The sequence below is a fragment of the Chionomys nivalis genome, chromosome 7 (assembly GCF_950005125.1).
Source record: "Chionomys nivalis chromosome 7, mChiNiv1.1, whole genome shotgun sequence".
Classification (NCBI taxonomy): domain Eukaryota; kingdom Metazoa; phylum Chordata; class Mammalia; order Rodentia; family Cricetidae; genus Chionomys; species Chionomys nivalis.
Window position 1 is genome coordinate 54,460,617 of NC_080092.1, and position 22,526 is coordinate 54,483,142.

Below are 22,526 nucleotides of genomic sequence, written 5' to 3' on the forward strand. Positions count from 1 at the left end.
GGAAAGCACCTTCCCTCTTTCCTCGCCTCCGCACTCGGTGCGCGCGTCCTTGCGGGCCAGTAGCCGGAGGCACAGCTCGGTGGTGTCACCGTGTCAGTGGAGGTGGCCGCATCCCAGGCTAGGCGCTCGCTGCAGTCCGATTCCCCGCGGCGGCGGGGTCCTCCCGGCGTCCCGGTGCTCGCGCCCGGGTCTGCGCGCCCGCCCTCCGGCTCACGCCCTTTGGAGCCGCGCGTCCCGGACTGCGGCAGCGCACGCAGAGTGCTCGGTTGACCGCGGGGCGGCAGGAGGCAGAGGCGGCCGAAGTTAACCGGAGGTATGGGCCAGGCGGCCTGGAAGGGGTTCGCCCAGTCGCTGTTCGACTATAAGACCGCAAAGTTCGTGGTCGCCAAGAGCAAGAAGGTGGGGCTGCTCTACCGGCTGCTGCAGCTCACCATCCTGTTGTACTTGCTCATGTGAGTTCTCGGGCACTTCTTTCAAGCAAGGGGGAAGGGGAGGGGAAGGTGTAGACACACAGGGGCCTTGGGGAGTCGGCCTTCATGGGCGCTTGGATGTAGGGTGGGAAGGTGAAAAGTGGACACTCTACGCCTTGTGAAACGTGGGAGGGGCAACTGGGTACCTTGGTTTGAAGCTACTTGTAGGGAGCCCCTTCTCCCAGGACTGGAGCGCCCAGTGTTACAGCCATGGCCAACAGGCAGCGATGCCAGGACTGTGGGCTCAGCTGCCCCCCAGAGGCCTCCCTGGGTTCTGGCCTGACAGCTGGGCCAGGCACCCAGAAGGTTATTTATAAGCACGGAGCAGGAGCATCACAGACTTACTCTTGGTTGGGCCAGCTCATCAGATTGGCATGTTCTGGAACTCAGGGTTAGCTCACGGGAAACACGGGCAGCCTCTCCAGTGTCCAGCAGCTCTACTGCCCCCTTGTTGCCATCTCACCTAGCAGGATGTGGGCCCGCCAGCCCAGGGGTAGCTTGTTGGGGGTTTAACAGCTAGACCTTGGTCTTCCTTGCTTCTAGGGAGAGAGGAGGGCACAGGTGGAGAGAGGCAGTCACTGAGAACAGTGGCGATTCACTCTCTTTTCCTCATTAAACCGTGTACAGTTATTGCTCCTGGGAGGGCAGTCCTGACCTAGCCTCTCTGCCTTCTAATGGTTGCCCCCCCCCCCCCCTTTTCTTTTTAGTTTGGTTTTTCGAGATAGGATTTCTCTGTGTAGCCCTGGCTGTACCAGAACTACTCTGTAGAGCAGACTGGCTTCAAACTCAGAGATCCACCTGCCTCTTCCTCCCAAGTGCTGAGATTAAAGGCGTGGATAATAGTTGCGTTCTTAGCATTTCCTGGATTTTAGCACCAAGGCACTTGGCAGTGTCCTATCTCAGGGCCTTTGTACTGCCTCTGCTCAGCTGCCACTGTTTTTCCCTCCCTCCTCGGTGACTCCACTCCTTGTTCAGATCTGAGTGCTCCAATGACTCCTCCGTCCCTCCCTGGCATTCCCATAGCCAATCTGGATGGTCGTTTACTCGGAGTCTGTTTCTCTCCCTGCAGTCTGAGGATGCCATGATGGGAGGGATTGCTGTCACTTCACTTGGGCATAGGTATGACAGGAATGAACGAATGTTGAATATTTGCTTACTCTTTTGTGTTGGACCAGGCCTGGCATTTCTCTGCTGAAATGGAAGGCTTGCTCAAGAATCACAGCTTTCTCAGAGTTTCCTGAAAATGTGATAGCTTAGGGTCGAGGCTTCCCTTGCTTTGCCCCAGAAACGAGGAAGTGGACACACATTGGTTGACACTTCCCTGGCTCCCTGGAGAGAGCCAGCATGCCATGCCGCTCACTGCATGAGTCAAGGTACTGGTATCTTCCTCTTTTGATCGGTTTCCGCAGCTTCACCAAGACAGGTTAGGCTGGATGATATCGAGCTACAAGAATAAGTTGGAGAGTTCTGTGCGTGGGGCTTTGGCTCTATTCAGGAACACTGTGCTTAGCATTTGACAAGGGCCATTTCATTTCTAAAGTTTATCTTTTTAGGGACTGGAGCAATTCTGGGTGCTTAAGAGGGTTTGCTGTTCTTTTAGAAGTTCTCTTCCTGACTGATTGGTTTATAGCTCACTGTAACTCCAGCTCCAGAGGATCTGACTCCCTCTTCTGGCTTCCAAGGGTACCTGGACTCATGAGCACACACAAGCACACATACAATCTGGGCATATTTATCTTTTTAGACAGATGTGATGAGGGGCACACGCCTATAACACTCAAGGGGCCGAGGTAAGATCGCTATGAGCTGATGCCAGCCTGAATTATACTTTCTTCCCTGGTAGTGTCCTTTGATGTGTAAACATTTTTAATTTGAAGAGACTGCCTATTTTGTTGTTGTTTTGATTTGGTTTTTTTGGTTATGTTTTGCATTTTTAACATAAGTTTATGTGCATTGTGTGCAGGTGCTCCTGGAGGTCAGAGGGTGTCAGATCCCCAGGGACTTGAGTTAGTTGCAGGTGGTCATGTGGATGCTGGGAACTGAACGTAGGTCCTCTGCAAGAGCAGTAGGTGCTCTTAACTCCTGGGCAATCTCTTTAGCCTTTTAATATTTTTATTACTTTATTTATTTATTTTTGTGTGTGGACAGCATGTGGCATGGCACACATATGGGAGTCTGTTCTCTCCTTCCACCAGGTGTGTGGGGATCAAGCTCAGAACATCTGCCTTTATCTCCTGATCCATCTTGCTGGTTCACTTACGTTTTTAGTATAAAAACAATATGAGATTTCATTTGCTTATTTATTTACTTATTTATTTGGTTTTTCTTAGCGTGTTTTTCTGTGTAACAGTCCTGACTGTTCTGGAACTAGCTCTTGTAGACCAGGCTGACCCTGAGCTCACAGAGATCCGCCTGCCTCTGCCTCCCCAGTGCTGGGATTAAACGGGTGTGCCACCACCACCTGTCTCACTATTTCTAATTTGCTTGTTTTTGGTGCAAACCCAAGGCCTTATACATGCTAGGAAAACCCTGGATAGTATATCTCCCCCTTGGGTTTCTTTATTTCTTCTCTCCCCCACCTTTGGCATTTTGTTTTGTGTTTTTTTGAGACAGTTTCTCTGTGTAGCCCTGGCTGTACTGAAACTCACTCTGTAGACCAGGCTGGCCTCGAACTCAGACATCTGCCTGCCTCTGCCTCCCAAGAGCTGGAATTAAAGGTGTATGCCTCCACACATGGCAATTTCTTCTTTTTTAGAGTTACTAATTTTATTATTTTATGTGTGTAAATGTTTTGCTTGCATGTATGTCTGTGCACCATATGTGTGCCTGGCCCCTGTCCTTGAGGAGGTCAGAACTGGGACTGTAGTTACAGATGGCCGTGAGCCACCGAGTTGGTGCCTGGAATGGGAAAGGGATCCTTTGCAAGAGCAGCAAGTGCTTTAACCGCTAAGCCAAGTCTCCCACCTCGGATTTTGTTTAAAAGAGAGTGTCTGGTCCTGTAGGCCAGAATGCCCTTCAACTGTCTATCTTCCTACTTTAGCATCTTGAGTACAGTAACGCATGCTCTTGGGACAGGTGAACCCTGAGCTCACTCTCACTCCCACCAGCCTAGGACTTACTATGGTTCTCACTCCAGCCTGGGCCTGCGCAGCCCTGTGACTGAAGCCTACCTGTTGGTCATTTGTCAACAGATGGGTGTTTCTGATAAAGAAGAGTTACCAAGATATTGACACTTCCCTGCAGAGTGCTGTGGTCACCAAAGTCAAGGGTGTGGCCTATACCAATACCACTATGCTCGGAGAACGGCTCTGGGATGTAGCCGACTTTGTCATTCCATCTCAGGTCAGATCTCTACCTGGGTCCTGGGCTAGTGAGGTGGGGCGGGTCACATAGGAAGTACCCGGGCAACTCCATCAATTGTTTCTTCTGCTCAGGAGAAACTCTGTCTAGGTCCATTTCCCCATGGGGTCCCTGCTTCCTTTTCTGCACCAGGCAGGCCTGGCTTCTCTTGTTCTCAGTGATCTATGTGTCTGTTGAGACCACATGGGACCCAGAATGAACTGGCACAGTGTCCCAAGAATAGCTCCCCAACTTGTTCATAGCTGCCCTGTGTAGATAGAACCAGGCTGAGATCGGGGCAGAATTATATATAGGGTGAATGTGCTTGGGATTTGAGAAGCTGCAAGTTACCCAACAAAAGATAGCCACTTGGAAAGTGTGGGATCACCAGACAGATGGACAGTGACCACCAGTTTTGTGGTCCCCATTGTTCCCAACCCCATGCAGAGGCCCACGACTCTTCCCCGAAAGGCCAGGAGGAAATTCCTCAAAACTCTGTCTGGTTCCTCAGGGGGAGAACGTTTTCTTCGTGGTCACCAACCTGATCGTGACTCCTAACCAGCGGCAGGGCATCTGTGCTGAGGTTTGATTTGGCATGTGTGTTGGGGAGGGTTGGAAAGCCCCCAGCTGTGCTGACAGTCCTCCTGAAACAGGGGCTTGGTTTGCTCCAAGAGTGCCAAGAAGCTGTATAAATACTGAATTGTACCATGTGGTTTGGGGGGAAGAGATGGGTTTTCTTAATTTTTTAAAGTTTTACATTTTCTTTCATGATTAGTGCCTGCTTACATGTGTGTGTGTGTGTGCATGTTCATGTGTGTGTGTGTGCATGGCATGGCATATGCGTGGAGGTCAGAGCTGGTTATCTCCTTTCACCATGGTTTCCAGGGACTAAACAGGCTGCCAGACTTTCATGGTAGATGTTTTTACCCATGGAGCCACTTTGTCAGCCTGAGAAAAAGATTTTCAAAGGGTCTCAGGCCGGGGAAGGAGCCCTCTTCTATCTCTGATGTGACCCAGTCCTGGGCCGGGGAACTCCTCACAGATCTTTGTCTTTCCTTGTAGCGTGAAGGCATTCCTGATGGCGAGTGTTCTGAGGACACTGACTGCCGTGCTGGGGAGTCTGTTGTCGCTGGACATGGTGAGTGAGGGCCTGGCGTGACTGGGGCTGGAACAGGGCAAAGAAACCTGGACAGGAAGGTCCATGGCATTGTCCCTGTCCCTTCCCTGCAGGGCTGAAAACTGGCCGCTGTCTACGGGTGGGGAACTCTACCCAGGGTACCTGTGAGATCTTCGCTTGGTGCCCAGTGGAGACAATGTCCATGCCAACGTGAGTGGCCGTGGCCTGTGGTCCCAGAGGAGTTGCCTACACAGTCTTACACAATGGGTCCCACCCGAGGCCAGAGGCCTACCTACTCCATAGGTCTAGGGGAGTCATAGAGGGCAGGGGCAGGTCTCCCGCTCAGGCTGCCCTGGCCTGGTTTTCAGGGATCCCCTCCTGAAGGATGCTGAAGGCTTCACCATTTTCATAAAGAACTTCATTCGCTTCCCCAAGTTCAACTTCTCCAAGTAGGTGGGACTTGGTTACTGGGTGGGGAGGTGGACTGAGGGCCCTCCCTGGGGTGTCCTTTTCTCTGCTTGGGGGTGGTCTCTGTTCTTAAGGGGAATAAGATACATTCTGAGAAAGAGATCACATCTGGCAAAGGGCCCATTGCCTCCTGGGTCAGGCCCAGCAGCAGAACATCTCACCCTCCTGTCACGGCTTCCTCTTAGAGCCAATGTGCTAGAAACAAACAACAAAGACTTCCTGAAAACCTGTCACTTCAGCTCCAAGAACCTCTACTGTCCCATCTTCCGACTGGGGTCCATTGTCCGCTGGGCAGGGGCCGATTTCCAGGATATAGCCCTGAAGGTGTGTGGTGTGTGGTCAGGAAGCTCTCCCTGGGAACCTGGGCTCTGCAGAGAGAAGGTGAGGGTGGAGGGACATTAGGTCACTTGTCCTCAGGAGCTCACTGTTTTCAGAACTGGTTGTGACAAATGGCGTGGCTTTATCAGGCACACAGTGGGGATGCGTGGGTGGGTGGGGCTGACCTGGCACCTGCTGGGTTCTCTGACTCTACAATGTCAGCAGAAAGGGTTGAAAGGATCCCCGTGGACGCATGTTGATTTGTGTGTAAAGTGTGGTCAGGCCAGTTCAGCTAGCTGACCTCCAGCCCACTTGTCTGACTCTCATAAAGGGCTGCCCTGTGACTTCTGTCTACCCACAGACAACTCTAGCATTCACCCTGTTTCTTGTATCAAGGGTGGTGTGATAGGAATCCATATCGAATGGGACTGTGACCTCGATAAAGCTGCCTCTAAATGTGACCCACGCTATTATTTCAACCGTCTGGACAACAAGCACACCAAATCCATCTCCTCTGGTTACAACTTCAGGTAACTGCTGTTTTTGTGCTACCTGGTGACCTTGACTCTGTTCTGTATCCTCTGCTGTGTCAAGTTCACCAGTGTTCTCGTGGTCCTCGTTGGCACTGAGCATCCTGGGAAAGCCTTGTCTTTTGTGTATGCCTCAGTGAGCAGGTCTGGGCACCTTCCTAGAGTTCTCTAGGACCCTGGATTGCTGAGAATTCCTCAAAGCAGTCACTTTGTGCTGCAATGGAGAAAAGGTACAGGCAGATGAGCGTCCCCTGGGTCCTGTCTCCCCAGGTTCGCCAGGTATTATCGTGACGCTAACGGGGTAGAGTTCCGTGACCTGATGAAAGCCTATGGCATCCGCTTTGACGTGATCGTCAACGGTAAGGTACGCAGATCTGCTTCCCGTTCCAGTGCCTGGTGGCTGCTGGGCCAGGGAGGTTGGAGTGACCCTGGGATCCAGCTGTCCACCCTGCCGTGCTCACCTGGCTGTTTCTGTTCCACAGGCGGGAAAATTCAGCATCATCCCTACCGTCATCAACATAGGTTCTGGGCTGGCGCTCATGGGTGCTGTGAGTACCTCCCCTGCCTTGCTGGTTTCCTGGGGAAAGGGAGGTAGAGCATGCTGAGCCCAGCACACAGGAGGCCGGTGAGGTCACAGGGACAAGGGTGATTTCACATGCTCCCTGCTCCCCCAGGAGACACTGACTGCCCTGTAGCTCTGACTGTGAGCTTGAGTGGAGTGTGGAACAGGTTGATTGCCCTCCAGTCTGGTGCGGGCTGGAATCTTTGGGATTCTGGGTCTCTCCATCTCTGGGCTGGAGAGATGGCTCAGCCGTTAAAGGCTAGGCTCACAACCAAAAATATAAAAATCTCCATCTCCAGTACTGGTAATGGGAAACCAATTAGGCTATGCCAGTTTGAGCAGGGTTGACATTTGGGGCTAGGGGCTTCTTTTCTTTGGGGGTGTCCTGTGCAATTTGTTTAAGTGAACCCCTACTCTTCATTCACTAGTGGGACCTTCCCACAGCTGTGTTGCTCAAAAATGGTCTCCGTTTGAGAACCTGCATTTGAGAGGATGAGAGGCAGGGTAGATAATCCTGTAATCCTTTGGGGTGAGCGTTTAGCCACCCATAGTAGGAAATGGCTAGAGTTCAGGGAAGGGCTTCCTGCAAATGCCCGTCATACTCCTGGCACTTCTGGGAAGAGGTTAAACGTGGGAGTTGTAGGAGTCCAGGTTGGGAGCTCATGCCAACACAGCCAGTTCCCTGCCAAGACCGCCAGAGGCTGCTTCTCTCCCCGGCCTAGGCAGCCCAAGCAGCTACTAGAAGATTCTGTCAGGACCCGGGATAGACTTTGCATTGAGATTGGGAAGCCTGTCTTAACAAGGGACTAAGAATGCTCCCTAACAATGGGCAGTGGTGGCACACACCTTTAATCCCAGCACTCAGGAGGCAGAGGCTGGCAGATCTCTTGGTTTGAGGCCAGCCTGGTCTACTGAGTGAGTTCTAGGATAGCCAGGGCTACACAGAGAAACACAGTCTTGGAAAAACAAAACGAAACAAAACAGTGGTCCCCAAGTGGAGTGTTTCGGAGTCAAGCATTCTTCCTTATGAATGCCTCACTGTGCAGGTGTAGCGCTCGGCCAATGTAGGTGAATTCTGAAGTCTGGGGACACAGCTGTGAAGTGAAGGCAAGGGTGTACTGTGTAAATGGAGGGTTCTCTGTCCCACCCTGACCCACAGCCACTTCTAAGCAATCACTCAGAGGCTTAATATTAATTACAGAATGTTTGGCCTATAGTTCAGGCTTATTCCTAACTAGCTTTTACATTTACATTAACCCATTTTTATTAATCTATGTATTGCCACATGTCCGTGGTGCTACTGATCTGCTGGCATCTTGCTCTTTGGGCAGCTGGGCTGGTGTCCCTTCGACTTTGTCCTTCTCTTCTCTTTCTCCCTGTTTGGCTTTCCTCCCTAGCTGTATTCTGCCTGGCTATAGGCCAACTCAGCTTTTGTTATCTACCAATGAGAACAACACAAACACACAGCGTAGAGAAAAGTTATCCCACAGTATTATGGAAGGTGGTGGTGAAGGGTGAGGGAAGAAGTAGGAACGAGGAATTGATAAATGGCATTTCTGGAGTCTAGGGAAGATGGTCCGCTCTACTCAGGGCCTCCTCTGCCTTCAGGAACACCTCTATCTCTGCTCCATAGGTAGAGTCGCCCTCTGCTGGAGCAGACTGGCATTACATACACCGTGCTCTGATCTGTGTTCAGGGCTGATTAGTACATCCCAACTGGGTCTGCTCAGGCTTCCTGTCTTTTTTCTGACCACAGTTGTAATGTCCCTGTTGTCAAGGTTAAGATGCCTGCCAGTCCATCTTACACCGGCTATCAGGGCTTTCTTCAAATTATCATAACTGCCACTCTCATGCCTCCCCGCAAAGGACCAGGAGCAATGTCTCCAAAGCATTCTCAGACACGCTGGTTCTCACCCCCACCGGAAGCACCTTTTGTTCTTCCCCCACTGAGCATTTCCTGGTGATGACAAGCCTGCCTCTCCCTTTGCAATGCAATTCCAGGCCTGTAGTTCAGCGACCCAGGCTGAGTGAACGCTGCTTTTCACCTGCTCCCAAGCCTGTTCCCATTATAGGGCTGATGACTCTATATCATAATCCGCTTGTCTCCTGCAGCACAGGGAGTCCCTAGATCTCTGTGGTCCACATCTTCCTGGCACCCCAGTGCAAATCTGGCCGGTGATAGATTCTTAGCAGATATGTGTTGAAGTTAGATCTGGTCAGGGCAGTAAGGTGCGCTTGGGCCATGGAATCAGGAGGCACACCTGTGTCTACCATGGAGCGGCTTTGTGCCCCTGGACATTACCCCTTTCTGGGATGTTTCCTTTTTTTTTTTTTCCCAAGACAGGGTTTCTCTGTAGCTTGGGAGTTTGTTCTGGAACTAGCTTTTGTAGGCCAGGCTGGCCTTGAACTCACAAAGATCTGCCTGTCTCTGCATTTCTGCCTCCTGAGTGCTGGGATTAAAGTACACCACCACTGCCCGGCCTGGGATGTTTCTTTATGTTCAGGTGGTGCCCTGCTCCTGAGTTGTTGCAGGCTCCAAGATTATGAAGCTAGGATTCTGAGTCAAAGCTTGGAACTCTTTTGCAGGGGGCTTTCTTCTGCGACCTGGTGCTTATCTACCTCATCAGAAAGAGCGAGTTTTACCGAGACAAGAAGTTTGAGAAAGTGAAGTAAGCTAACCTTTATTCCCCAGTTCCAAGGAGCACCCCAGCCCCTGCCTGGAGCCTCATCTGGCTGGTCCTGGGTTGGGGTGTATAGGTTTATGTGTACCTGCTTCATAAGACCGGACTTGATTCATAAGACCTGGGGAAGATGTCTGCAGGTCTCATGGCAGAAGATAAATTTACAGGATCTATCTTACTGGGTGATTTTAGACAAGCTTCATGACTCCTTGAGCCTCGGTTTCCCCATCTGTGAGATGGGAACACTGGCTTATACAAAAGAACTTGGTCCTGGACAGATGGAGGAAGAAATGTGTGCATGTGTGTGTATGTGCACTTAGTGTTGGAACACAGAACACAGCATGGGAGGGTGCTGGGTCTGGGATGACAGGAAGGGAAAGGGGTCCTGGCCTTGCACTTGGAGAAGGCATTTTGGAAGAACTGGGACCAGAATGAGGAATTGGGTCAGGCAGCATGTGCTTCCTCAGCCCCAGCAACCTGGACTGTGGGTGCTGCGCGGACCTGTGTGATTTGTTTGGGTTGCCCAGATGCAGCCTGAACGAACCCAGCTGGTACGGGTCCACCTGGCCACAGGCTGCTCTGCTGGAGGAAAAAGTGACCCAGCTGGGTGTGCAATTCTCTCAGTGCTCTAAGAAGGTGGCGGCCATGTCTTACCCAGGGGTCAGGAGGAGGAAGCCAGTGTGGAGCTCGAAGCCAACGAGATTGAGCAGGAACTGCCAGAGGAAAAGCCACCAGAAGGGGGTCAGCAGGATGAGCATCCCCAAGAGCTGGTCCAGAATAGCAGGAAGCATAATAGCAACTGCCAGGAGCTCTTTGAGCCTGCCAGGTGAGGGACTGTGGGACAGCTGGCTGGGGACTGGCTTCTGTAGAGGGGCTACTTGGGGTTGGCTCCAGAGGGTGTTCCTAGGCCTCTAGGATAGACTTTCTCTCAGCCCCCAGTTTCAGCCTTGCAAAGGTTGGGGTGGCCTTCTGCTGGGAGCTAGGTCAGGGCAGGATGAGAAATTCCCTGGGATGGAGCTGAGTAAGGAGAGAAAGGTGGAAGCTGAGGGCCGCAGCAGGGGGACCAAACTGAGAGACCCTAAGTCTAGCAGCTCCCTGAGCTGTCACTAGCTGCTCACCCACCTAAGCCCCTTACCTGCAGGTCCACCTTGCTTGTCTAGCGCAGCCTCCTATTGCTGTGGGAGAACCCGTGCTTCCCAGCCCTCAGCGTGAACATCGTCAAGCATCTGAGCTGCAGCGAGGACAGCGTTTCTTTCTCTTGGGCTGTGCCTGCCTGCTCACTGCCAGAGAGAGAGGCTGAGGCTGCCTGCCGTGTACGCTGCCTGAGAAAGACCATGCTACAAAGAGTTCCTGCCGGGGCCCTCTCTCTGCCTTTGGTACGCACCCCTCCTCCAAGGCTGGCCTCCAGGAGAAAGCCATCCTGAATGTGAAGCAACCACAGGTCTTGCAAACAGTGAAGACGTAGCCAGAACGCTTGGCAGAGAACAAATTCAAAGATGATGGGGCCAGGACAGACCACAGCTCTGAACTGGGAAGAGGCATCTTGGTACCTGCTCAGGAAGGGGCTTCTGGGAACAGGCTTCTCAACTCTACCCAGCTCAGGTGGGACTCTATTGCAGGGTTTTCTTGTTGTGTGGAGGGGAGCCTCCTGTTGGCTCAGATGCAGACAGGAGGCCCTGGGGCAGGCCCCCAGGAAAGGGGCAGGCCAGGGGCTTCAGTGGTAGAATGTTTATATGCCCCATCTCTGAACCCAGCGGGACAGTCATTTATTCATTTAGGCAGTACACATCTATGGGTGCATGCTGTACTTTATTCCTGTTTGAGAGGCTTAAACGAGATGCTGACCAGGCCCCAGGGCTCACATGTAACTCTCTCCAGAGACTTCAGCCAGTCCAGACAGCCTGGCCTTCCTCCAGCCTCTAGCCAAGACTCCCGACAAGTCTCGGCAGAGAATGATCGCTGCTCAGAAAAACTGTTGGATGACATCCAGGGGACATTTAGCTCCACCCCCGAGTGTAAAATTTAAGGGTGGCCAAGGAGGTACCTGGGAAAAATTTAAGGGAAGAACAAACTCCAGGGGCTCCTAGGTAAGATTCCGGCAGGGAAGGCAGGCGAGCCACTAGCCGTTCTAGCCCCCACCGGTAACCTAGGGTAGCTCTGGGAAATCGACTTGCCCAGGTGAGAGATGGACTTGCCTGTGCAGTTTAGCTCTGGCTGTTTTTTTTTTGGGGGGGGGGCTGGGAGCATGCCTGGAAGTCCCCAATTGATTTCCTGCTCTCAGAAGCTCAGCCTTGAAGTGCTAAAGAGATAAATGAGGACTTTCTGAAAGGTTGTCCCTGATCCGTGTGTCCTGTTCATTCCCCACTGCATTTCATTCCATGGAGCTCAAAGTGGGGTCCATGGACCAGCACCCGCTCTGCACAGAGCCTGTCAAAAATGCATCTCCGGAAAGCATCTCCACCATAAGCCAGGGACAGTAAACATACTTCCACTGGGCCCATGCAGGCGGAAATCAGCAGGGGTCTGATAGCTGAGTGAGGTGCTGTAGGCCTGCAGACCCAGCACATGGGGGTGGGTCACCTGAGCTCAGGAATTTCAGTGTGGGCAATAGATAGTGATGTCCCCTCCTAAAAAGGGTGGAGGGCTGAAGGATGACTCTTTCAGAAAACCCGGGTTCAATTTCCAGCACTCATATAAGGGCTCACAATCTCCTGTAATTCTCCTGGTGCACAGACATACATGCAAACAAAATACCTATACATATGAAGTAAAATAAATTAAAAACTTGTTTTTAGCCTGGTGTAGTGGAGCATGCCTGTAATCCTGGCACTGGAGAGGCAGAGCAGGCAAATCTCTGAGTTGACGCCAGCCTGGTCTACAGAGTGAGTTCCAGGGCAGCCAAGGCTATGGAGACAGGCTGTCTGGAAAAACCAAAATTAAGTAAAAAGAAAAAAAAAAATGGGGTGGAAGGGAGTTATTGCTACTGGGGCAGAAGGGAGCCGTGTCCAGAGCAGGACCTCTTCAAAGGGAAGCAGCTCGGGCACCTTTGGCTGTCTGGGGATGTCACCAAGCCATGCTGCTTTCAGAAAGTGAAAGCCTGGGCGATCCACTTAGGCAGCTGACTTCCTTGTTAAAGCAAACCCAGCATGTCATTTTTATGTTCAGGAGCAAACAAGAGGGTCAAAGGTCATGACTGTGCAGCTTGGCCTGGCTCTTCATCCTACTGCTTTGAAATGGCCTGGGGACAGTCAGACAACCCCTTTTCTATCAGAATGAAAATGCCTTTTACTAGTTCTCGTTGGTAAGTACTGAGCTCATATGTGTCCTGTTCTTGTCAGGCGTCGGACTAAACCCTGACACTGGTGAGCAACACACACGGCCACTGCCCTCACATGCTTCCCGTCTGGTGGGTGCTGAATCTTAACCATGACGAGGTCACACTTGTCAAGAGCTAATCAGGGAAAGTTTTAACCTGGAGCAGCCTGAATAGTGTACTCAAGGGAGTGACAGTTTAAATCCGAAAGGTTAGGAGCCACCTGCCACGTGACAGGGAAGGAAGGGAATCCCAGGTGCTTTGATGAGGAAAACAACCCGGAAGGTTGTCACTGCCAAGGTTGTTGTGAAGTGTTCTTTTAATTTGTTGGTCTCCATTATACTCCACTGCCTGACAAATCTGTTGTTAACCTGTTCTTTCTGGGCTAGCAAACTTAGCCAGGTCGACCCTTGGATCTTTTTAGGAGGCTCAAACTTAGAAAGGCCAGGGATCTTATTAAAACTTCTCACAGGGATGCCCACTCTGCCAAAGCTGCCTTGTGCCCCTCTTTCCCCTAACTTCTTGCCTTCTGCATAACCTTGATATAAGCTCCTCCATCTATGGAAGCCAGCTGCCTAAATTAAAAACAAAACAACAAAAACTAACCAACCAAAACCTCCCAGGGTCTTCCTCTGTAGCCCGGACTTGCCTCAAACTTATGATCCTCCCATTTACAGCCTCCACAGGTGGAATGAGGCTTCTAACTCAGGAAGCGAGTCAGGAACTTAACTCCCAACCTTTGGGGAAACACTTTTTCTTTCTGGGCACTGCTTGGATTATTGGCTACAGCCATTGCCCACGAGTCCACTTCTATTCTGATCTTCTAGGATCTGATGAATTGTGTGTCAGTCCCTAGCCCAAACTGGGCCATCTAGGATTGTCCTAAAAGTTATTTCATACCCTTTGGGAACACCATGATGTGGGCCAGTGACATGGGTCAGTCATGAAATCACAAGCTGCTGTGCTAGGGTCATAGCTGCTTTTGCCCTCCATCAGTTGTTCCTCTCAGTGGGGGAGGCCATCATAAAGGTGGAACATGCCTTGTTCCAGGTGTTTGAGCTGGGGACCACAGTCCCTAATCACAGCATCTTTGGGATCTGAACAGGGATCCCCTTAGTCTTACCCACACCCTTCCCACAAGGGACAAGCTCTCCTCAGAGACAAGCTCTTCCCTTCAACGAGGATAAAAAGTCAAATGGGCCAAGATGGCAGGCATTTTTTGGGACCTGTCTGACATGTATTTTTGGACACTTCTAAAATAAAAGGCATCAATTTTAAATGTGTCCCTCTTTTTTTTCCCCCTTCATGGTTATCCCATGTAGGGGAAAAGATGTAAGATTAGACAAAGAGAGGCAGACACAAGCAATAATTAACAAATGTATTACATTCCTTGTTATCATGCATGCAAAGAGATTCAAATCAAAGCATGGGAATATTTTTTAAAATTACATTTATTAGCCGGGCGGTGGTGGCGCACGCCTTTAATCCCAGCACTCGGGAGGCAGAGGCAGGCGGATCTCTGTGAGTTCGAGGCCAGCCCGGTCTACAAGAGCTAGTTCCAGGACAGGAACCAAAAAAAGCTACGGAGAAACCCTGTCTTGAAAAATCAAAAAAAAACAAAACAAAACAAAACATTTATTTGTGTGTGTGTGTAGGTGTGCATGTACCTCAGTGTGCTTGTGAAGGTCAGAGTCTGTCCTGAAGACTGAACTCAGGTCATCAGGCCTGGCAGCAGACACCTTTATCTGCTGAGCCATCTTGCCGGCCCCAAGGAGACTCTTGAACAGATGCTAAAAGACAAGGAAGGAGATGGCTCAGCAGCTAAGAGCACTTGCTGCACCTGCACTCATGAGCACATACCCATTAACATGCAGACAAATATACCTACATTAAGAATAAAAATTTATAAAAGACTAGGAAGACTGATAAAACTAGTACTTCTCATTGGATAAATGCTGGGAAGTATTTGAAATTAACTTTCCCTTTGCCCCATGAGTATTATATCTGCTCAAAATGAATAAATAGGAAATGAATTTCAGTTTTAAACATTTGCAACACACTGCTCAATAACAGGAAAATCACTAAATCAAGTAGGAATCCATAGGAATGAGCTGAGCCCTTCCTTCCCAGACAAGTTCCTGCTCTGTAAACATGCACGTAAGGATCTTCAGAAGAGGGCTCTTTGGTACAGGAAGGTAAAACTGTGACCTCAGCTTCTTGGCATGAGATGCAAGCATGCGGCCCAGAATCCAAACCAGGATTCAGGGCTGTGTGCTTGGGGCATTACTGAGTGAACACAGACCATCTACAGTCTGGGAAAGAGGTTTTGAATTCAATCTTTCATATCCTTTTCTTAAAACTAAAAGCCAATTCACATCCCTAAAATTTCCGAAGACTTCCCCTAGATGCTCATGGCATCAAGGCTGACTTCTATGATCTATCTGGTCAGGACTACCTCACGGTCTAATAAAAGGCCACATCCTTCCTGCCTTGCGGCTCTGCTACATGCTCTCTTCTCAAAGTAGCCCTTTCGCTTATTCAGCTGCTGTTTACCCATTCAGTGTCAGACACGTTATTTCTTCAAGTCTTCCTTGACTTCATTTCCAGACCTAATCTAGACGTAGTGCTTCTGGGTATTCTTTCATGGCATCTTTTATAGTCTGTAAAACCGGATACTACCAATCTCCCCAGTTAGACTATAAATTCCACGTGCAACATGCTCATTACAAGTCTAACACAATTATATTTTTTTCAGTGAAACATGTATTTCATCCTAAAATTTTCCTTCGAAAGAGTTATGAACGAACATATAGTCAGAGGCATTACACTTGCAACAGATTCATTTGATTAAATGTCCAAATAACCTATTTAATTGCCGTAGGACACATTTTAGAAAAAATAGCTTGCATTTTTTTCTGATAGGAAAGATAACTAATCACAACCAGGTAACTGAACTTAACTGATTTCATTTCATATCCGAGAGCAGTGGTTAGTGGGAAGAGACGCTGGAACGGTACTTTCATCCAATACGGTACAAGCAAACAGACTTGTAACTGGATTCTGGCTCTGCCTCTTGCCAGATGAGCCACCACAGGCAGAGACATCTAACCTCTCTGAGCCTCAGGTTCTGCATCAACAGGAGTTTAACAGCAACATCTCCACAGAGTTATTGCTAGGATTAAAACATAGCCCGTGCAGGAAGTACACAGTATAATGCCCGCACATAGAGAACGCTTAATAACACGAACTGTCAACAGTCTTTAAGATGTTAACGTTATGTTCTCTCCTGTAAGCCCTAGAGGTCCCTTTGGATCTACTAGGTGCAAATCCAAGAGAATTACAGGCTATGGCCTAGTGCCTGCTCTCCAGGGAGCAAATCTTGGCGACTTCAAAGCGTGGCTAAACATCAAGGCAGGAAAGAACTCGACGACAAGGTGTCACACTTCATTTAATCTGAAGAATATTACAGGCTGTCTTCAGATATAAATTATAACAGTACAGAACAAGCAGCGAATTCAAACAATTTAAAAACTAAATAAGTCTACACGGTGTTAATTGCTGGCAAGAGTCCTGCCAATCTTCTTTTTTTAAGTCACCCCTGCCCTCATTTCAGTAGACGTGCACCATGCCATAGAGGAACGTCCAGAAGAGGACGTAGGTGAAGAGGCCTCCGATGAGGCCTCCTGTAAAGAGAGGTCTTCTTGACTTAAAATACTTGTTCCACCTCCTTCCCGCTTTGAGAATCAGGAGCAGAGAGAGCAGGACGGAGGCGAGCAGGTAGAAGATGAAGCCGTAGAGGCCGGTGAGGCCGAGGATGCCGGCTGTGGCCCCCGACAGCGCTGACACTGAGGTCCGGCAGTAATCGAGGACCGCGGCGTTGCCTCGCACGGCTGCCTCGCTGATGAACGGCGGCCCTTCCCGTTTGGCCACCACCGCGGCCATCGCACCCGCCGGGGCTCCGCTTCTGCCTTCTCGCGGACTCAACGCGGAACTGCGGAGAAAACCAAGTTACAAGTGGCGCCCGAAGGCCGGCGAGTTGGGCGCACGGCGCCTTCTTCCCCTGGGACCTCCGACACCGCGCCTAGGCCTCTGACCTCCACGGGACGCCGAGGCTGAGGCTCGAGCCGGCCTGGGACGGCAGCACATCCGCACACGCCCGAAAGGCTCGCCGAGTTACCTGGAACACAGCGGCACACAGTCCCTCGTGTTCCCTCACACAGGAAACTACGGAATGCTCCGCGCCGCCATCTTGTGCCGGAGGCTGCTGGGAGGGCTCAGGTTGCGCAGGCGCACTAACTCCGCCCCGCCCTCCCACGCTTGCGCCTCGGGCTTGCTCCCCCTCCCGCCCCACTTCTGCACCCAAGTCCCGGGACTCCCGAAAGCCGAGCAGCGCTCCAGCTGGTGATTGGCTGGATATTATTAATTATTCATGAGGGGGCGGACCGAGCAATGCTGCCCTTTGTTAACCAGGGAGGGCGCGGCCGTGGGCATTCTCGCTGCGGGTCTCACCGGGCGCTGTCGGCTTCTCACATTTGAGTCGAAATGTCCTACATCCCGGGCCAGCCTGTCACCGCCGTAGTGGTGAGTGCGTTCGCGCGGGCTCCTTCTCCTCTTGGCTCACCCCATTTTGCAGAGCGGGAAAACTGACATCTAGACAGGCGGAGAAAGCTCAGGACCCGGGGCTTCTGCGTGCATTCCGGTGGCCAGAGTTCCAGTTGCCATTTCTGTTTAACAGTGCTGCAGCCTTCCCTGGCCAGGAGAGGTGGCTGGGACCTAAGAACCACCCGAGACCCAGAGCAGAGGTCAGATCCCGGGCATTGCCGCCGCAGGGCGAATACCTTTTGGCAGGCGCCGACCGGGAGGACGGAGGAGAAAGGCTGGCCCGTGGGAGTGTTAGAAAACTCCCCTGCCCTAGGCCTCCGTGTTCCCAGCTGGGCGGCCGCGGGGGGCGGGCGCCGACGTCCGAGAGTGAGTCTCAGCCTTTGGAATGAGGAAGCGTTTCCTCTGCTCCAGCCGGCACACTACCGCTGCCGCCTAGCCGTAGGAGATTTAGGGGGTGGGACTGGCCAGAGTTTGTCCTAACCGCCCCTTCCCCCTTCTCATCCGGCCTTGCTCTGGGGACCGACTCCCTTGATGCTAAACTTGGTTTTCTGAACTTTACAGGATACTCAGCCCCTTGGTTCAAAGTGCGTGTTCCTGTGTGTGTGACACTTGACGTTGTAGACCTTTCTTTCCGGGGTCGCCTTCTGGGTTTGTTTTGAACACCAGTTGCATTTGACTAGGCAAAGGGAAGAAGGGGTTGGGGTGTAGATCTAAACACCAAGGTCACTGTCTGAGGGAGTCTGCAGTCCAGCCCTGAGGCAGAGGTGGGTATGCTGAACCTCCACGGAGCTCCAGCGCCCAGCCTCACTTTTAGGCCCTCGCTGGCCTTGAACTTCTGGCAGCACTCCCTCTTTAGCCTTCCAGGTGTTGGAGTCACAGGCGTGAGTCCATATGCTCTGGAGCTGTAGGGCCGGGACGGGTGTACTGGAGAGCGCCCAAAGTCAAGAGGGTGGGGGGCAATGAAGTCACTGATGAAGGTGGCATGGGAGGGTGAGCTTAGAGCCCCAGCTCAGGCCTGGCTAGAAGGAAACACTGCTGGGCCAGTGGACAGTTTCCTGGTTTTCACAACACTTCTAGGATCTCTCTCTAGCTGCTCCAGAAAGGTATCCAGGCTTGACTCATCTGGAAAGGAGAGGGTGCAGGTGAGGGCCTAGGGAGAGCCACTCTGCTGCCTGACTTCTGTGTAAGTCAGTAGTCACAGGGCCTTGTCGCCTTTTGAACCTTGCTGGTGGCCGTGCATGAGAATAGGGCTGGAGCAGCTTACACTTTTGGGCAGGAAGCCCCAGGTAAATGGGCCTTAGGCATCGTGTTTCTTCCTCTCCGCAGGCCAGTCAGGTCTCTCTCTGAGCTGTAAGGCCACGGTCCTGTCCTACTGCCAGGTGCATGCCCGAGCGTAAGCAGGCAGATCTGGCCTCTATCCCTAGTCTTGATTGCTCACGGGGTGGAGATGCTTTCCTCCAGTCTTGCCCTCTCACGTATAGTTCACATCCTGATTCTGTTACAGTCATTTTGTCCCCTCCCCTGAACTCTGGTCCCAAGTGATGTCAGCAGGTGGCTCCTGACACTCCCAACTACGCTGCACTCTCCCTGGGTCCCCTACTGAGTAATGGTTCTGTTCATCTCACTGCTTCTCAACCTTCCTAATGCTGCAGCCCTTTAATACAGTTCCTCATGATGTGGTGACCCCAACCATAAAATTGTTTTCCTTGCTATTTCCTAATTGTGATTTTGCTCCCGTTATGAATTGTAATGTAAATACCTGTGTTTTCTGATGGTCTTAGGTGACTGTGAAAGGGTTGTTCGCCCCACAGGGGTCATGACCCACAGGTTGAGAGCCACTGATTTAGATGACTGGATGATCAGTCCTTGTCTGTGGATCGTCACTTCTAAGTAGCTCATGCCTTCAGGCCTCCGTACCCTACCCATGAGGAATTCATTCCCCTACCCACTCCAGTGATCATTGTAGCATCAATGCCCTGCCTTATCTCCTTTCTGAACTCCAGTAGGTTCAAGATCAAGGTCAGGTGGTGCACTATCATTTCTTAAGGCTGGGTGCAAATGATCATTTCTTTGTTGAAGCCTTCTCAAGTCTAGAAAGTTATGCCTACTTCTTTTTTTGTTTTGGTTTGGTGTTTTTGAGACAGGGTTTCTCTGTAGCTTTGGATCCTGTCCTAGACCTAGCTCTTGTAGATCTTGCTGGCCTCAGACTCACAGAGATCCCCCTGCCTCTGCCTCCCGAGTGACCTCTTCAACTTTGGAGGTAACCTCTGGTAGCTGAAGGATGCTTTCTGAGGGCTCTCAAAGGAGCCCACACAGTTAGAGACCCCAACCCCAGAGCATGCTGAGAAGCCTTAGAATACTGTCCCTTACACTGAAGAACAGGACCTAAGGTTTGGGGAGATGATATGACCAGGGCTATACCCCACAGTCATCCTTCATCCCATCTCACCTCCTGGTCCTGTGTCCTGCGCTGTGAACACCAGACTCATTGTCCAGGGAGCTCTTCTCGTCTCTTCTGTGCAAGTTTCTTCCCTACTTCTCCCATGCACCTCCTGGCTTTCATAATCTCTGTAGGGATTGCTCAGCAATCAGCCAATCTGAGTGACAGCAGGTACCTGTATTCTCAGGGTTATCTTTCCTGTTCTGGGTGGTCCTCTCCCCAGAAATATGGGTGTCTTCCCTATAGCTGTCACAGTACCGTTTCTTGGGCCAGGAAGGGTCCATAATACATTATTGAATAAGGATGGAAAATGGGTGGGGAAAGTTGCAGGCAAAGGACTGTATGTAGGGGTTAGACCCAACCACCAACCTCCCAGACAGGTGATCAGCTGGATTTCTGCAAAGGGCCCTTAACCCCAAACCCTTGGCATAGTTCTAAGCTGACCAGCAGCCTGAGGTTGCTGTTGGGCGCAGAGATCAGATCTTTCTCCACCCACCTACCCTTTACCCTCAACAACTTGCTTTTTCTTTTACCAGCAAAGAGTTGAAATTCATAAGTTGCGTCAAGGTGAGAACTTAATCCTGGGCTTCAGTATTGGAGGTGGGATCGACCAGGACCCTTCCCAGAATCCCTTCTCAGAAGATAAAACAGACAAGGTGAGAGACTAGGGTCCCAGAAGCCTGAGGTGGCAGATTTTTCTTCCTGGGCCTGTGTGGAAAGAGCAGACTGTTTTTTCTTAGTCAATCCTAAATGATATGGTGGGATTAAGTAGAAGGCATGCTGAGACACCTGGAGGAGCAGGAGGTGGCCATCAGCAGGCTGGAACATCCCAGGGGCAGCTACACTGGCCACCTGGTTGTCATGGCACAGTCCATGCCAGCTGAATGTATTGGTGGGAAAGGTGGGCACAGGGACAGAGGAATTTCTGGGCTCCGTGGGTAAAGGGCCAATCCACTGACCACAGGACTTTACCTGGGTTGCTTCTTTGCAGGGCATTTATGTCACACGAGTGTCTGAGGGAGGCCCTGCTGAAATCGCTGGGCTGCAGATTGGAGACAAGATCATGCAGGTACAGTTGTCCCAAAGGAGGAAAACAAGGTTTGGGGGTGAGGGGCTAAACACTTGGGGTTGAGGGCTAACCTAGCTTCCCAGAGGAGCAACTCGTTGAGATGGGTTATTGCTGTTATTGCCCCTAAAGAAGCTGGTTGCTCTGTATACCACTATGTAATGAGATATTAGCTTGTGGGCCTGCCTGAGTAGCTTGGGCCCCTCAAAACCCTGCTTTCAGATTCTACAGCAGTGGTTCTCAACCTTCCCAGTGCTGTGACTCTTTAATACAGTTCCCCATGTTGTAGTGACCCCCAACCATACAATTATTTTTGTTGCTACTTCATAACTTTAATTTTGCTGTTATGAATCATGATATACATATGTGATATGCATTATAGTCTTAGGCAACCCTCAAGGGGGTTGCGACCTACATACTGAGAACCACTGTTTTAGAGGGTGAAGAGCTGAGGTAGCCTGTGTTCTCTCCTTGGGCCAGGTGAACGGCTGGGACATGACCATGGTCACTCATGACCAGGCTCGGAAGCGGCTCACCAAACGCTCGGAGGAGGTGGTGCGGCTGCTGGTGACGCGACAGTCTCTGCAGAAGGCGGTACAGCAGTCCATGCTGTCTTAGCACTCAGTCATAGTCTTGACCTGTACCCGTCAACCTTTTTGTAGTGACAACACATCCACGCTCTGTATCTCCTTCTGGCTTCTGCTATGTGCTGGACCCCAGCTCTGAGGGGTAACAGTTGATCCCAAGGTCCAAGCCAACCTTCCTACTTCTCAACCCCAGTCTGAGGCCATGGGACTAGCTCTCTGTCTTGGAGGCTGAGGATTGGAAATGAAGGCTTGGAGTAGTATCCAGTCTACAGTGACCGTAGGCTCAGCCTGAGACCTACTACTTGGCCACAGCAGGGGCTGGGCAGTCAGGAAATACCTTCTGAGAGCTGCCAAAGCTTGGAAATGCCAGGCAGGGCCATGTTTCCCCATTTTCTCTGGCTGAAGGGCTTGGCCCTGTCCTTCCTCAGTGCCTCTTTCCATGCTTCCCCAGTCATGGGGCCCAGCCTGGAGCTGGACCCAAATGTGCCAGAGACTGTATGAAGGCCACCTAGATGGAAGAGGGCAGGCTCCCACTACCTTCACTTCCCTAGCGGGTGCTGGCCTCTCCAGGATCTGCCTGCTTCAACAATTTATACAAGTTTCAAGACTGACATTTCAGGGCAGCTCTCAGGATTGCCATTTTTTTTCTCTACACCTGTGGGTTTAGCTTTTTTGTATTTTTTAAAGTGATGACTTTGATACAAAGTGTTTTTATCTTACTGTTTGGAAAAGCCAATTCAATTCTCCTTTTGGATTTAGCTTACTAATTCACACACCTGGAAGCAGCAACTTGTAGCATGTGACTAAGCCAGTTGGTTACTATGGAAATGAGGCAGTATGATGCTACCCCATGCTCAACGTTTGTGCCCAATAAACAATGCTGCAAGTTTCCTATGGGTTTCTGCTGAGATGGTGGGCAGGAATCTTGGAGGGTGGAAGGAAACAAGTGCTTTGGTTTTAAGGATGGCTAGCCTGCCCCCTGCTGTTCTGAGAAAGGCACAACTCCTCTAGGCTTACTTTCCTGGGAAACGTA

General features: G+C 51.0%; 3 protein-coding genes across 4 annotated transcripts; 2 read left to right on the forward strand and 1 right to left on the reverse strand.

Moving 5' to 3' along the window:
* Window positions 1–312: 312 nt before the first annotated feature.
* P2rx5 (purinergic receptor P2X 5) lies at window positions 313–11,693 on the forward strand. The gene is made up of 13 exons (XM_057775537.1): window positions 313–452; window positions 3,662–3,812; window positions 4,321–4,392; window positions 4,872–4,947; window positions 5,040–5,136; window positions 5,295–5,375; window positions 5,580–5,718; window positions 6,109–6,242; window positions 6,513–6,606; window positions 6,725–6,790; window positions 9,391–9,473; window positions 10,144–10,311; window positions 10,627–11,693. Exons 1-13 carry the CDS (start codon window positions 316–318, stop codon window positions 10,643–10,645), a joined length of 1,317 nt encoding a protein of 438 aa, XP_057631520.1. The 5' UTR covers window positions 313–315; the 3' UTR covers window positions 10,646–11,693.
* Window positions 11,694–14,231: 2,538 nt separating this feature from the next.
* Emc6 (ER membrane protein complex subunit 6) lies at window positions 14,232–17,082 on the reverse strand. 2 transcript variants are annotated; one of them, XM_057775013.1, is made up of 2 exons: window positions 16,976–17,082; window positions 14,232–16,789 (listed from the first exon to the last, which is right to left on the reverse strand). In XM_057775013.1, the coding sequence occupies exon 2, from the start codon at window positions 16,738–16,740 to the stop codon at window positions 16,408–16,410; it is 333 nt and encodes a 110-aa protein (XP_057630996.1). In that variant the 5' UTR covers window positions 16,741–16,789; window positions 16,976–17,082; the 3' UTR covers window positions 14,232–16,407. The 2 variants fall into 2 exon arrangements, with proteins under 2 accessions (XP_057630996.1, XP_057630997.1); XM_057775014.1 differs by having other exon boundaries at window positions 16,893–17,079.
* A 171-nt stretch (window positions 17,083–17,253) lies between these two features.
* Window positions 17,254–22,384, forward strand: Tax1bp3 (Tax1 binding protein 3). Its single transcript, XM_057775671.1, has 4 exons — window positions 17,254–17,379; window positions 20,377–20,496; window positions 20,832–20,909; window positions 21,387–22,384. Exons 1-4 carry the CDS (start codon window positions 17,341–17,343, stop codon window positions 21,522–21,524), a joined length of 375 nt encoding a protein of 124 aa, XP_057631654.1. The 5' UTR covers window positions 17,254–17,340; the 3' UTR covers window positions 21,525–22,384.
* Window positions 22,385–22,526: the final 142 nt, after the last annotated feature.

Excerpts from the sequence above, each read along its gene's own strand:
- Tax1bp3 (XM_057775671.1), top strand. The coding sequence starts at position 17,341 with ATGTCCTACATCCCGGGCCAGCCTGTCACCGCCGTAGTG. Across the intron at positions 20,497-20,831 it reads CAGAAGATAAAACAGACAAG|GGCATTTATGTCACACGAGT; the intron begins GTGAGAGACTAG and ends GCTTCTTTGCAG. Across the intron at positions 20,910-21,386 it reads TTGGAGACAAGATCATGCAG|GTGAACGGCTGGGACATGAC; the intron begins GTACAGTTGTCC and ends TCCTTGGGCCAG.
- Emc6 (XM_057775013.1), bottom strand. The coding sequence starts at position 16,740 with ATGGCCGCGGTGGTGGCCAAACGGGAAGGGCCGCCGTTCATCAGCGAG.
- P2rx5 (XM_057775537.1), top strand. The coding sequence starts at position 316 with ATGGGCCAGGCGGCCTGGAAGGGGTTCGCCCAGTCGCTGTTCGACTAT. Across the intron at positions 5,137-5,294 it reads GAGACAATGTCCATGCCAAC|GGATCCCCTCCTGAAGGATG; the intron begins GTGAGTGGCCGT and ends CCTGGTTTTCAG. Across the intron at positions 5,719-6,108 it reads TCCAGGATATAGCCCTGAAG|GGTGGTGTGATAGGAATCCA; the intron begins GTGTGTGGTGTG and ends TCTTGTATCAAG.